We start from the raw sequence: 15,917 nt of genomic DNA on the forward strand, positions 1-15,917 counted from the left end.
TCTTGAAAATGATGATAGACCAGAAACTTTGACTAATAAAATGAACATTATTATAGATGATTAATATCGAGATTATTGTTTTTCCCAGAGTTCCGGGTATGAGTCCTAAAGTTTTCCTCAGAAATATTTCCTCAATTATTACTTTAAAAGGAGTGAAGCCTGTGAAAACTGGGATTACTTTAATCAGCGGGATCTGAATTAGAGACTTAAGTATATGTATTGTTAAATAATTTCTGGCTTTTAAAAGAGAAAGGATGTAATCAGATCTATTATTTCTAACTAATATTGGACAATAAGTACGTTTTCAATTAAAAGATTTGACTATACACCGTATTGGCCTTGAAGAAGCCAACCAGATGATCGATGTGGAATAATGAATTAGACGAGTAATATCTGGGGATAATCAGGTTAATACCACGTTTTTTTTTCTGTTTACTGTTTAATTGATCTCCTTGTCTTTGTTTCACTCTTCCTATTTAGTGGTCTAAGGAAGAGAATAGAATTACCTGACTGAAATAATTCCTATATATTACTTTCTCTGTATTTCTGGCAAGTCAAGATGGCGGCACGTAGTTGACCGAGCTCTGCACCGCTCGGAAATCGGTGCTTGGAAAAAAAAGTGTATCTTCTAAGTTATGCCATATACCAAAAGAAAGGGTATAGTCCGGGGACAAGCCTCGATAACCCGGACTTCCTCCCCGCATCAGGCCTCGATAGAGCGGTTCATCTCGTGAACTTCCACCCAAAATACCGAGAGGAGCCCGGCAGTCCTCCAGGAAGGTTAAATCCTGGAGGATTTGGGCCTAGATGTCACGCTATCTCCTCTGGTACTCGATCCACCGCCCCATCCAGAAGGACGCCAAAACCAGAAGGGACCCCTGGAGACCGAAGTGGTTATTGCCGGGGCCTTGTTCGAAGGCACTGGTAAGGCGCAACCCGACGAGATGCAAAGACCAGAGGGCCCGAGCATTGACTGAAAGCAAGTAAGAACTGCTCCTGGGACAGTGTCGTTGGAAAACGTCTGGATAGTTCTCCAACAGTTGGCGGTTACCGTTGACAAATCCACTAAGGAACTTTCCTCTCTAGTAAGTACGATGAACAATTTTTCTGTGTCTTTGGCTGACATTAAAAAGGAATTTGCTACTCAAACAATGAAGCTTAATCAGGATGTGAAGAAGCTACAAGATTTATCCTCAGAGTTAATAAAAGACAAAATTATAATAACTAGAAAGATTAACCAAATTGAAAATTATAATTGGAGACTAAATTTGCGCATATTGAATTTTCCGAGAGAAAATGGAATTCCACCTCTGGATGCATTTAAAAAATACTTGGTTGAAGTTTTACAATTTTCCTCAGACTTGTTACCTCCAATAAATAAAATCTACTATATAAGAAAAAGTATTTCTGGCAAGTTGTTTTATCGCTTGTAAAAATTTAAATGGTTATAAATTTAAAAAAAAGTTGTGAAATAGAAACAATAAGAAATGAACTGCCTGAATGTCACACTGGCACCCTGTGGTCACAGGTAAGCAATTTCACTCTGCTAGCAAAGAGATTTTCAACCTTTTTCGTCTCACGGCACATTTACACAGCGCTAAATTGTCAAGGCACACCCCCCACACATGGTCCAGCATTTTACCTTCTATCCCACCCCCATCCCCACACTTGGTCCAGCATTTTACCTTCTCCCCCCCGCCCACTCACTCAACCCCACTATCATACCCACACATGTTCCAGCATTTCCCCTTCTTCCTCTCCCACCCACACATGGTTCAGCATTTGACCTTCTTCCCCTCTCACTCATACCTGCACCCCCACACAGAGTCCAGTATTTTACCTTTACTTCCCCCCCCCCCACCCTTACAAAGAGTCTAGCATTTACCTTCTTCCCCCCGCCCTGTTCCTCACAAATAGTCCAGCATTTATTTTCTCTTTCCCCCACACCCACAAAAATAGTCTAGCATCTCTCCCTCCTGTCATAAGTACATAAGTATTGCCACACTGGGATAGCCCAAAGGTCCATCAAGCCCAGCATCCTGTTTCCAACAGTGGCCAATCCAGGTCACAAATATCCCGAAAAAGTTCAATATATTTTATGCTGCTTACCCCAGAAATAGCAGTGGATTTTCCACAAGTCAATTTCATAATGGTCTATGGACTTTTCCTTTAGGAAGCCGTCCAGATCTTTTTTTAACCCAAGCTAACCACCTTTACCACATTCTCTGGCAACGAATTCCAGAGTTTAGTTACACGTGACCAGGCATCTCCCCTTGTCTCTCTTGACCCCCTCCCCCAAATGTACCTTTGAAAAGTTTTCTTGTCTCTACTGGTCGGCGGCAGTGAGCAGTGATTCATACAGCCTGCTTGTGTCAACCTTAGATCCTTCTCTCTGATGCTTCCTGCCTATGTGTAAGCAAGAAGTCATATTGTAGAGAAGGCTCCGAGGTTGGCACAAACAAGCTGTATGAATCCCTGCTCCCTGCCACCGACCACTGGAGACAAGAAAACTTACTGGCACAAATTAAGTTGGCCCAACTCCCGTGGCACACCTGAGGAGCAGCTGTGGCATACCATTTGAAAAATGCTGTGTTAGCACTTACGGATTTAAAAGTGAGGTCCCCAGCACCCCCCCCCCCCCCCCACCACCCCAATAGAAACTCATCAATTATAAGGCCTCCACATTTTTGAAATATTAACTGTGTTAAAATTTTTCCACCTTGTTACATTAAAACAAAATTCAGTTGAATGCATTCTAGGTTGGATGCACGAAGCATTTTCATCACTGCCATAAATAGTTTAATAGCTTTAAAATACTTGATATGCAACTCTACTAAGAAAATAGCCACAGTGGTTTACAATTTTAAAATAAAATAAAAGTCAGAAAAGGACATCAATATAAAAACAGGACACAACACATTCACCACTTACACAACCAAAATAAAATCTGGCCAATCATCTAACAGGTCTGAAATGATGCTTACACGGGTTAGCTAACTGACCCAAATGCTTGTTGAAAAGAACACGTTTTTAGCTTCACCTTAAACAGTCTGAGAGACACTTCCTCCCACAATTCCTGGGGGAGCTGATTCCACAAAAGTGGCGCTTGCCAAAAAAAAATGCACTCTCTTGAGATACCATAAAGTGAGCCCGAGTCACCGCACAAAAAAGCCAACAATGATGCCATAGTAGACTGCAATACCTGAACTGCAACATAAGAATGTACCATTGGTAACAGATATGCAGGCATTCCATTATGCAAAACTCTATGCGTCAAAGTCAAGGTCTTATACATTGACTTATATTCTACAGACAACCAATGATATCGAATGTACAAAGGAGGTCACATGATCTCTCTCCACCAACACCTAATAACTGCATTCTGCAATGTCCTCAAACTCTTTTGGAGGTAACGTGCAATTCCCACATAACCCACATTAGCCTAGTCCAATTTTTAAACTACTAAAGCATGTAAAAAGACATGCAACATAGCACAGTCAAAATAAGGTTTCACTGCACATAGCATCCACACGCATTACTCAGGATACCTGCTGATTAAAATGCAATGAAGAACCCAAGATGATACCCAAATATCAGAATGCCTCACATAACTGCACTAGACCCTCCAAAAACTGTCAGTCTTGGCAGGTGACCAGTAAGCCAACGAGCCCTAACTACATTTAAAACTAACCTTTGCCTTTTAAAGTCTACTATCATCAACAATCATTTAATAAAGAAAGATCCGGAGAAGGGGAGAACAATACCCAACCATCTGCATACACATACACCCCCCCACCTCCTGAATTTTTTAAACTACAGGTGTTACAAATTAATTAAATAAAATCAGTGATAAAGATGACCCTGAAGAACCTCACATACAATATCATACACAGATGACTGAACTCCCACCTCCTGCACAAAATAAGTACTATCAGCAAGAAACGAGGCAAACCAATTAAATGCCTGCCCCTTCAACCCCAACTGGGATAATTTACCCAACAACAGCTGATGATCTAAAAGATCAAATGCTGAAGTTAGGTCCAAAGGGACTGGCAACACAACCTCACCTGCATCCACATAAAAATGTTCAAATGCTGGATTAAATAAATGGCACCGAAAAATAGGCGGTGAAAAATCAGCGCTCACTGCTCAACAGTGTTCTTTAAAGGGCGCTCCGGGATAAGCGCAGTTTATACAATAGTGCCTAGTGGGGATTCTCACGGCCAACTTTGGGCACAAGGACTTATGCCAGCTGAAACCTGGTGTAAATCCTGGTGCACAACTTGGACCCACATTCTCCAAATTCCACACTGTGTGTAATTATTTGAAATGTCCCTGACCTGCCCATGCCCCTCCCATGGCCACGCACCTTTTGGGATGCGCCTTAAAGGGTTTGGGCACAGATTGTTACAGAACTGCACTCAGCCAGATCCACATGCAAATCCAAATTACTGCCAATTAACATCAATAATTGATTATTAGCAGCCAATATTGTTAATGGCCAGTGGCATAGGAAAGGGGGGGCGGTGGGGCGGTCCGCTCCGGGTGCACGCCGCTGGGGGGGGGGGTGTCGGCTCCGCTGGTTCCCTGCCCTCTGCCCCGGAACAGGTTACTTCCTGTTCCGGGGCAGAGAAAGCAGGGAACCAGCCAGTGTTGCCAGGTGGGCGGTTTTACCGCCCAATTGGGCGGTTTTCTGCGACCCGCTGCGGGAAAATTTTGCCCGCGGCGGGTTGCGGATTTTTGGGCTTCTTTTTTGTCTTTTGGGCGTTTTTTTAGGCGTTTTTCCGGCTGCAGGGGGCGGGGTTAGTGACGTTTTGGGCGGGGTTAGTGACGTTCTGGGCGGGGCCGATCAATGTGGGGGCGGGGCCAATGACGGCAGGGGCGGGGTTGATGACGGCGGGGGTGGGGGTGATAACATGGGGGTGGGGGTGTCAGGGGCAGGGTTTGAGTTTGGGCGGGTTTTGGGCTGCATTTAGGCTGGTTTGGGTGGGAAAAAAATTTTCCACCTGGCAACCCTGGAACCAGCGGAGCCGACGCAGCTCCCAGCGACGTGCACTCGGGGGCGGATCGGCCCTCTCGCCCGCCCCTCGCTTACTAATTCAATGTAAGAATGCACTCCGGGGGGGGGGGGGGTGCGCTCCGGAGGGGGGGAGGGTGCGCGCCTAGGGGGGGTGCGCAGTGGCGACCCGCCCCGGGTGTCAGCCGCCCTCGCTACGGCACTGTTAATGGCTCATTAACTAATTTCTTTGCATCATGCAAATCTCAGGATTGTACTCAAATTTGAGCACCGTTTATAGAATCTGGTGGAAAACGGGCAACCAAAAATAAAAATCCGAAACCAAACGGTGATGCCGTTTCTCTGGCACCCGCACCAAAGCACTGATATTTGTAAGCATTAAAAAAAAAAAACTGAGCCCCCCTCTGTTACAAACAATATCCCCCGCCCCAGGAGCGGTGAATACAACGAAGCCCTCTGGTCAGCAGTCTGCGTTTAACCTCACCCAAACACTTTCCTCCTGACCGAGATAAGGAGAAGCCTTTACAAATCACTCCGCTTCCCAATCATACATAGGGAAGAAGAAACAGGTGTAAGCCGCGACAGGAGCTCTGGAAAAGACCCAGGAACAGGGTTTGTTGCTCTGTATCCAGTAGCAACGGAAGGTACCATTCCAGCACCTTGCAATTACACAACAACACCCAGCCAACAAAGGCAATGTAACATACAGTAGGTTTGCAAACTTTTGTATAAAACACAAAAGGAGTCCTAAAACACAGTTAAACAAATAAGTAGGCAAACTTGCTGCTTTGTTTTTATTCTTCCTATTGCTGGAGGGAGGAGGGGGAGCACTCATGGTACAGCTCATTTGTGGAACGGCTGGGAAACGTGCAGAAAGCAGTCACGTGCGGCGTTGTATGCACGTAGAGAGGCTTTTGGAACACCAGAATGAGGGTTGGAATGCACAGAGCCAAGGAGGTTAGATTGAGAACAGGAGACGTCATGCGCCAAGAAGGTTAGATTGAGAACAGGAGAAGACGGGAGCATGAGTCTATCTAGCACCATTAACCATTATAGGGGCTGAAGCCTGTAAGGTGGAGCTTGTCACCGTTTTAGTTTCACCTAAAACAATGGCAAACGCTAGCTATTGAAACACCATAGCAAAAGCTTATTAAAAAAAATAACGGACTGCCTTTGCGTGGTCCATCTGTAAAAAAGTTTAAAACTGTTCCAGTTGGATAGGCAGTTCCTTCAAAAGTGGAGGATAAGGGAATTTTTTTTAAAGCTTTTTTAGTTGAAAGTTTCCCATATGTAGATATAAATGTCATGAAACAGCTTAAAAATTATTATTGCTGGTAAAAACAGCAGTAATAAATTGTGTATGTTGTGCTCATTTTCCTATGCTTTTCTATACAATACAGTAATACATAACCAAAGATCAATGAGGAGATCCTGTTTGCTGATGGGTTCATCATCCTAACTACTGTTGTTATCTGCCTTGTTATGAAGACGGAACATATTGAAATTAAATGGAACTAAAATTAAACTCTCCTTTTCACATTTTCACCGCATCTCTTTTGTAGAAGTTTAAATTTTAGATACACAAATTGATTACTTTGTTTTGAGCATGTTTCAGGGACAAACTGTTTTATAAGTCAAAATAATAAAAATAAATATTTGGTTTCATGCAGATCTATTTGTTAAAACATAACGAAATGGGCTATAAGCCCCTAATTTAATCCATTGGTTTTCTTATATTTTGTTCTTGTGATGCCTTATACTGTGCCAAAAACTGAAATTTTTTTTCTATCCGGTCAATAATAAAAGTAGCTAATTGTGAACACTATCCACCCTAAAAGGTTGTTTTGTGGCTGTACATGAGGAATTGTGATACTGCATATATATATGTGTGTGTGTGTGTGTTCATAGTCATCTATCCAACGGTTATATAATCCTTTCAAGAAAGCCAATCATTTAACTTATTAGTGGCACATAACCACAAAGGCATGGCATGGTTCCATTTTTAATATGATAATACTAGAGCCCAGCTAAGGAACAGGTTAGGGTGAGTTAGTCTTCCCTAGACCAAACTTGCTTTCCTTGTGCCATCACCATCCAGTTGGATAGGCAGTGCCTTAAAAGGTAGAGGATAAAGGATTTTTTTTAATTGACATTTATATCCCAAACAACCTTAGGTTCAATGTGGCTTACATTTGAAAATACAGTGAGACAGAATAATAGAATTCAGTAACATCATGAGTGAATCGATATGTCTGAAAGTGTAACAAAGATGAGATTACCATATATAGACTGCTGGGCATTTAAAAGTCTGTCATTTAATGATGGCGCATGTTCAGAATTCATAGTCATAAGTATAGACAGTTATTCAAACTTTATCACATGCACACACCAGAATAGGTATCCATACACACACTGCAAAAGAAAACAACTTCTACAGCACAACACAGTTTATTCCAAATTGTTTAACCACCCTTAGGGTTCACCTTTGGGTTCAACAAGCAAAATACCATGTGCATGTAAGGTCTGGATAAATTAATTAAAACAATCAAAGTTTAAAGGAAATGGCCATAATATGTTGTACTTTGTAGATAATGAAACAGTGATGGAATATTCACATAGCAGGCAGCCAACAGATTTAGCCACGGAGCATAATTTTGTAAAAATTTGGCAGCTAAAAGTGTGCTGCTGTCTACTGTATTTTGGTGATGTATTGTTTGCCTTCCTAATAAAAACACACTCATCTATATACAAAGACACAGCCACGAGACAAAGATTTTAAAAAATGCCTTTTACAACCACACAGACTTGAAGAAATAAATATATACAACAGAACTGGACAATACATTTAGACTGACTATGGACAGAACTTGGTTGGTCTGCGACATTATGAGAATTGTTCACCAATAAAGATACTGAAGAATCCGAGTGAGCGTTGGGCATTTTGTTTGGTCTGGACAGAACTTCTGAATGAAGGAAGCTCTTCCCTCTTTATTCAATACCTGCCTTTGAAATAGTAGTAATAAAAAAAAAATTTAAGTGCATTTTTATACAATATACCATTGCATTCCACCAAACAAAAGGAGCAAGTTCCCACCATACCATATTTTTTCTTTTGATGTACTCATAGGGGGTGGGGGTGGGAAAGGATGCTAAACATTCCCAGGTTTCAACCTAATTAAAGTTTTAAAAAATCTTTGTACTTACAAATAGAAACTCTGAATGCTGAGCACCTGGTTCTCATAACATGATGTCTGTTTTGGTGGCACTTTACTAGGTGAAAACATCTGTGCACCAGGGGCATATCTGGACTCCGGCGGTAGGGGGGGGCCAGAGCCAGAGGGAGGGGGCACATTTTAGCCCCCCCCCCGCCGCTCCCCCTCCCCGCCATTGCCGGACACCCCCCTCCCTTCCCGCTGCCAACCCTCCCTCCCCGCCGTCGCTTACTTTTGCTGGCGGGGGACCCCAACCCCTGCCAGCCGAGATCCGCTTCCTCCTCCGAGTCCTACCTTTAAAAATATTTCTTCAGCTGGTGGGGGGACTCCAACCCCTGCCAGCCGACCCAAGATCTTCTTTAACTTTCTTCTATCTTCGTCCTCCGCGTGGCCGACGTGTTGCTGCTGTTGTGCAAAGCTGAAATCCAGTTTCGGAGTCTGACTGACGTCGTAACGTGCTGCGACGTCAGACTCCGAAACTGGATTTCAGCTTTGCACAACAGCAGCAACATGTCGGCCACGCGGAGGACGAAGATAGAAGAAAGTTAAAGAAGATCTCGGGTCGGCTGGCGGGGGTTGGAGTCCCCCGCCAGCTGAAGAAATATTTTTAAAGGTAGGACTCGAAGGAGGAAGCGGATCTCGGCTGACGGGGGTTGGGGTCCCCCGCCAGCAAAAGTAAGCGACGGAGGGGAGGGTTGACGGCGGTAGGGGGGCCAGGCCCCTGTGGCCCCATGCAGATACGCCCCTGCTCTGCACAAATACAATGCCTGCTAAGGTGTCACTATAACTATCCTCTCCAAATGACACACTGATTTACAATTTAGAACAAATTGGTACTCTAACCAATGAAACCAATACTTCCTCTGTGTACATCAGTACGCTGCACGAGCCTGCATATTGAAAATATAAGTGAGATCAAATAAAAATGCTGTAACAATAAAGAACGACAACATGGGTGCAGCAGCTGATGTTTGCTTTGTTTTGGGTGTACAGGGATGACGGCTGCACAGCAGCTTCAACTTTTTGACGTCATGGTATCTCCTGTTCTGTGTAACCTCCTTGCTTTGCACTAAGACACAGAATGCATAGCAAGGCTATTGGAGCTCCAGAATGAGGCTTGAAATGCACAGAAAGACTGCCAGAACTGAGGTTTGGGAATGCTAAGTGGTTAACTAGTGAATACTGTCCCCCCCCCCAAAAAAAACAAAACAAAACCCCAACACTCATGTTTCAAGAAAGTAGCCCAAAAACCTGAAACCCACCAAAGCCAAATATGTCCTACCAATGACCTTTCAAACTAACCCAGAATTGCATACCCGTAGTGAGTGTTCTCAGTGTACATAGGGATCTTTAAGCCAAAAGTGGGTGATGGCACCAGTCTGGTCAAGGTCCGCTAGCTAGGAAACTTGTAGATTAAATTTCTGTGAGCTGCACGGGTATTCCCAGCTGTGGCTATTTGTCCTTGTCAGTGATTATAGAGTTGATGACATCTTGAATTATTGTTGTGTATTATTCTTTATCCCCCTCCTTATGGGTATTATGTGATGTCCTTTAACCCTGGCCTCAACAAATTTTCAATAAATCTAGGAGCCAGCATCTAAGACCTTGCTCACCCTTCCAAAATTGTCCCCAGTGAAATTTGGAGGGGTTGGAATCCTCTCCCAGATTAGTAGTAGCTGCTTTAGAAATTGATGTACCAAGATATTTTTCCCTCCCTCTGTTGTGCCTGTGGGCAAAGAAACTTTAGTAAATCAGTTCATTAAGGTGCCTCTGCCAATCAACTGCAAAGCTAATAGTCTCCCTTTCCAAAGCATGCTGTCACCCTCTAGCTAGGTGAAACAAAAAGGCAATGGTCTCTTTTTTTTTTTTTTGCCTATCTCCATAGCCTGGGTCCTCATCAGTTTCTCTCATACTTCCTTGCCGCAGCCTTCACCCAGACTGTCTCTCATACCCCACGCCCAGCTTTCACCCAATCTGTGTGTGTGTCTCTCTCATACCTCCCCCCACAGCTTTCACTCAGTCATACCCCCTTCCCATCACTGTTCTCTCTAAGCCAGCGTGACTCCTCCACCTACAGTCTAGCCCATGGGGGGGGGGGGGGGGTGCTGTTTCACTACCACATTTTCAATAGTGAGGGACAGGCAAGCTGTACCACCAGGGAACCTGCCTGTCCCAAGTGATTGAAAACACAATATTGAAGCAACCCCCCCCCCCCCTCCATTGGCAGCAATGCCACTGGAGGTCTCCCGCTCAGCTTAGAGAGAACAATCCCCCCCCCCCCCCATATCTCTCTTGTACTCCTTGATGCCTGACAGCTTCTCTCAGCTCTGCATGGCGATCAGGCTCTGCACATACTTGAGCCGTGCGATGCAGGAAGTTGGGGAAGTCTCGCATTTTCAAGTCCTGCAAGACTTCCTGAACCCCCTGCACCACATGGCTCAAGTACATGCAGAGCTGGATTGCCATGGAGGGGGAGAGAAGCAGTTTGAAGCTGCACTGAGGAAGGAAAAAAAATTATCAGAAGTATGAAATCCTGAGCTCTGTGGCACCTAGGATTTGTTAAGCCCTGCTTTAACCAATCATTATGTGGCTAGTCCTATTTAAATAAGTACTAGTACTCTGATGTTATGAGTTTTGTACCCTATTGGTAGCTACAGGTATCCCACCGGGTTTGCTGATTGTTTTGGTTAATTTAAACTATTATTAAGTTTTGTGTTAATCTTTTTAATATTACATATTTTCAGTTATAAACTGGGCTTGTAAGCTTTGAGAAAAATGACGTTTTCTATGACAAGTGTTGGTGTGGATGGTCTCCCTGAGGCAGTTTTTTGTTTGTTTTTTTTGTTACATTTGTACCCTGTGCTTTCCCACTCATGGCAGGCTCAATGTGGCTTACGTGGGGCAATGGAGGGTTAAGTGACTTGCCCAGAGTCACAAGGAGCTGCCTGTGCCTGAATCGAACTCAGTTCCTCAGGACCAAAGTCCATCACCCTAACCACTAGGCCACTCCTCCACTCCAAACATGGTCCATATTGGGGAGCTGATATTTCATGTTTGAATATTTAAGATTTTGCATTCAGACTATCAGTCCAGATAGGTGTTGCTCTGTTAAAACTGTATGTACACGCATGCATTATCCTGCATGTAAGACAAGCTTTATCAATTTACCCCCAAATGGCTATAAACCATAAGTTCAACTCTGAATGAGTTTGTAAATTGTTTTGATTATGTTGTACTTTGGCTTGAGTTTATGTTGTTTTGTAAATTGTAAGAACAGAAAAAAGGTCCACCTTGGTGGAGGAACAATAAAATCCCACAGGAAACACAAGGAACGGTGGGAAGGGACAATGGCTCTTTGCAACACAAGATGTGTTGCTTATGTTGTATTGATTTTATGCTATTTTGTAAACCTCTCTAACATGATATTAATTAAACTAAACAATGAGAATTTTACAATAAAAGATGACACTACTTTGAAAACTTTATTACATACAATCAGCAAAATTACCATAGAGGTTTTGAATGTGCAAATTAAAAAAAATAATAATAATAAAAAAAATTTGAAACCATCGCTACTATCCACACAAGCTGGAAACAGTATACACTTGTTGTGGAAGGAAGGGGTCAAAATTGTACAAGTAAAACCAGTTTCTTTCTCTGTAGGTAAGAAGTAACATGACTCAAATGTCCAGGCCAACCATCTCTTTAATGTTGGGCTCATGTCTTAGGACTGTAGTTGCATGGAATTCCTTTTTCTTTTTTTGCCATGGTGCCCCCTGGTGGGCACTTTGTCAAGTGAGCCAGGTGCATGCAGTCAAGCTCTAGCTTGAGCTGCAGCTGCTAGCATTTACCTCTTTTCACCCCTTCACCCTCTGACATCATCTCTCCCAGGACAGTCAGAGGGCTGTGGCCAAACACAGGCTCCAAGGCTAAAACTGATGGCACTGCCTTTACTAATACAGCAGCCCCAACTGGCACACAGACAGAACACCTAACAAACAAAAAAATTATGGGCCTATTTACTAAGTCCTGTGAGCTGTTAACAACCATAATTCCAACTCAACAGCTAGCAAGGAGCGGGGGCTGTGCCTTACAGTTAACGACACTTGAATACATGTACCAAACTGCAATACAGTTAAAGCACAGTAAAGAATTCTTCTCTGTTAACTGTCACCATGTTAATTTTGGCAACATGGTAAAAGCACAACTTTACTGCAGCTTCATAAATAGACCCCAACATTTAGTCTAGTAATGTAAGAAAGGTTTAAAAGAGTATTCTTAAAAAGCATCATTAAAATATATTAAGGAGTTATTCCGAGGTAATTATATCTAAGCTAGCCAAGTGCCTCATCGTAGGTCTTCCATGGGGACAATTCCAAGGATGTTCAATCTCACCCATGTGTGTAACTAGCTTCTTCATCTCATAGGAATTAAGGGCTGTTCCAATCATCACCTGTTAAAATAGCAAAGACCTCCATCAATATGAGTTAAATATACCTTCTCCTCAGAATTTGTGCTACTCAGACCTGCATACGTATCCCTGTATATACATAAAGCAGTTAATGGCCATCTCATACTAGCATAAATGTCGACTTATGCTATTAATCTATAACAGAATCAGAGTGCCTTGATGCCATTATAAAATTTGCACTCAGTACGCTACATTTCAGTACACTTTATAGATTTGCCCCTTATGTTCACTGATCTTTACCTGTGAAGATATATTTGTTACCAGAGGATGTGGTAACAGTGGTTAGTGCATCTGGGTTTAAAAAAGGTTTGCACAAGTTCCTGGAGGAAAAGTCCACAGTCTGTTATTGAGATGGACATGGGGGAAGTCACTGCTTGGCCTGGGATTGGTAGCATGGAATCTTGCTACTATTTGGGTTTCTGTCAGGTACTTGTGACCTGGATTGGTCACTGCTGGAAACAGGATACTGGGCTAGATGGACCATCAGTCTGCCTCAGTATGGCTATTCTTATGTTCTTATTGTGCTTTCCAGAGCACTCAGTGGTAGGTGGTGGTGGTGGGGGGAGGGTAGAACTGCAAGAATATTTGTCTAGGGCGCCTTATATCCTTGTACTGGCCTTAGATCAACAGCAATGTTTAGGTGAAGTTATTACTATTTGGGAGGTGGCACCAGTTACTACATGAAGGGTTCACATACCTTTGCACACAAGGATATTCACTGTTGAATCTTTGTTGAATAATCTAAATTTCTCTCTTTTTTGTCTAAGTTATTTATTCAAGAGGGGACCTATGTGGTTTTGTAACATAATGTACCAAGATATCTTGAGTTTCTATAAGTTATGATTGCCCAGAAAAGATGATATGGCCCACTAAGATTCCAGCAGTATCAAAGAGAACCAGTAGTATATTTAGGAAACTTTAGTTAAAAACAAGTTTTGTGGGAAAATTTTTGAAAAGGTAATAATGGTGACAAACTATAAAACTACATCTCCATTCTACTCTGGATTAGGATGAAATATTTCTTTAGAAGCAAAAGTTCATCTTCAAGCCTGCCTATAACAATCATATTTAGTTTCTCCACACAGGAAAGAAACGCACAGTTACTAGCATTACTTACAGACTTTCTACATGCTCTAGAAGCAAACATCTGTCGAACTCTGGATGGTCTACACATAACTCCAGGGCAATCACTCAACATAAAAATCAGCTCTTCTATGTCCTGCAGGCCAAAGGTCCAGTTTTTGCTAGTTGGCAAGGAAATCAACTTGACCCTTTCAGTGACAGGAGCTATAAGGTCACAAAAATTATTCTGTTTGTGAATTCCATACTGACTCAAACAAACACAGAGATAGATCAATATTGTGAATAATTAATATTTTCACCAGCAAGACAGGCCATCACAGCTCATGGTTACATTTTTAAGAAGACAACGTGAAAACAGAAGAACAAACCATCCAATTCAACGAGACAAACACATTCACAGCGAAGGTGGCTAAAACCAATAGCCAGACAATATGACAAGATTAAATGTTTATTATCATCATTCAAGACTCGACACGAGTCATGTTTCGGCCTAAAAGGCCTGCATCATTTTTTCAGTTTGTTCTTTCATTCCCTTAGGTCTACCATATTCACTATCAGAGAATTCATTCGCTATAATCATTGTATGAATTATTCTCTACCTGTGTTACCTTGCTGATTAATTACATTAAAAGCAACTACTATGCAGGGGCGTATCTGGACTCCGGCGGTAGGGGGGGCCAGAGCCAGAGGGAGGGGGCACATTTTAGCCCCCCCCTCGCCGCTGAGCCCCCACCGCCACCAATGACTCTCTCCACCCCCCCTCCCGCCGCCAACCCTCCCCCGCTGCCGTTCTTACTTTTGCTGGCGGGGGACCCCAACCCCCGCCAGCCGAGGTCTGCTTCCACCTGCCGCTGCCGTAAAAACTTCTTCTTCAGCCGGCGGGGGACCCCAAACCCCCGCCAGCCGCCTCGCGATGTTTAAAATTCATCTTCGGCCTCCGTGGCCGTGCTGCTGTGATAGGCGCTGTTGAAATCCACTTCGGAGTCTGACGTCGTTGTACGTGCTGCGACGTCAGACTCCGAAGTGGATTTCAACAGCGCCTATCACAGCAGCACGGCCACGGAGGCCGAAGATGAATTTTAAACACCGCGGGGCGGCTGGCGGGGGTTTGGGGTCCCCCGCCGGCTGAAGAAGAAGTTTTTACGGCAGCGGCAGGTGGAAGCAGACCTCGGCTGGCGGGGGTTGGGGTACCCCGCCAGCAAAAGTAAGAACGGCAGCGGGGGAGGGTTGATGGCGGTAGGGGGGTCCAGGGCAAAATCTGCGGGGGCCCAGGCCCCACGCAGATACGCCCCTGCTACTATGTATGCATGTGTATGTGACAAAACAGTGGGTTTCTAAGCCTGTTAACTGTATTATTCCATGAAGTGTAGTTCTCCTAATTGGCCAGCAGAGGGCGATTGTTTTGGGTTTTAAAGCTGTTACAGAAAAAGACTCTCTCTTTTCCAGTTTAAGCTTGTGGAAAGGCAATTTACAGTGCCATTGGCCAGATACAAAGCTGGTGCCCTGGGCTCTGATTGGCCCTGGAGTTCAAATTTTGCCAGGTGGTACTGGATTTTCACCAGTCTCAGCCAGGGAGCAGAGAGAGAAAGATCTCTTTACTGAGGCCCTGTGAGCAGCTATATTTTCTGAACTCCCCAGGTACTACCCAGGTAGTAAACAAATGTTAGGCAGAGTGGAAAACATTAACAGGGCATCTCTAGTGATTCAACTCTTTCTGCATCTCCCAAATAATCTTTATCCAAGTTGTGACCGTTTCTCTCTTTTCAGTAAATCCTCAAATGCACGGTATTTGGGTTTTTTTTCCTACTAATCTCCTACATGTATAACTGTCTTTCCAGTTTTAGAAGCCAGTAGGAATGTTCTACAAATTAACACAATTCTCAAAAATTCATAAGGTATTACTTATCTCTAGTTATTACTTACCATTCTCATCAATAATGAAATCAAACCCATTTTTCCTAAATATTTCCACATTTTCAATCAATACAGTCTCATTTACAGCTGTGCAGTTAAGTTTCTGTGGCCTGCAAGACAGAAAATGTAAAAATCATCTGAAGGCAAAATGTAGGTGTTTTGTGGAATAACAGAATAGTTCTTATTGCTCAATTTTGACTTAAAATCTTGAAGAAAGAGC

General features: G+C 43.3%; 2 protein-coding genes across 2 annotated transcripts in view; both read right to left on the reverse strand.

The window, feature by feature from the left end:
• The window catches only part of RSPH10B (radial spoke head 10 homolog B), a 101,063-nt gene extending 95,476 nt beyond the window's left edge, over positions 1–5,587 (reverse strand). The window contains exon 1 of the mRNA XM_030212022.1: positions 5,502–5,587. The gene's annotated coding sequence lies outside the window, so the exon portion shown is untranslated. The remainder of the gene's footprint in view (positions 1–5,501) is intronic.
• A 6,111-nt stretch (positions 5,588–11,698) lies between these two features.
• PMS2 (PMS1 homolog 2, mismatch repair system component) overlaps positions 11,699–15,917 on the reverse strand; it is a 32,697-nt gene continuing 28,478 nt past the window's right edge. The window contains exons 13-15 of the mRNA XM_030212955.1: positions 15,707–15,807; positions 13,818–13,987; positions 11,699–12,682 (exon numbers count right to left, since the gene is read on the reverse strand). Of these exons, the coding sequence (XP_030068815.1) occupies positions 12,539–12,682; positions 13,818–13,987; positions 15,707–15,807 (415 nt within the window). The 3' untranslated portion in view covers positions 11,699–12,538. The remainder of the gene's footprint in view (positions 12,683–13,817; positions 13,988–15,706; positions 15,808–15,917) is intronic.

This window comes from Microcaecilia unicolor, chromosome 8 (genome assembly GCF_901765095.1).
Source record: "Microcaecilia unicolor chromosome 8, aMicUni1.1, whole genome shotgun sequence".
In the NCBI taxonomy this organism is placed as follows: domain Eukaryota; kingdom Metazoa; phylum Chordata; class Amphibia; order Gymnophiona; family Siphonopidae; genus Microcaecilia; species Microcaecilia unicolor.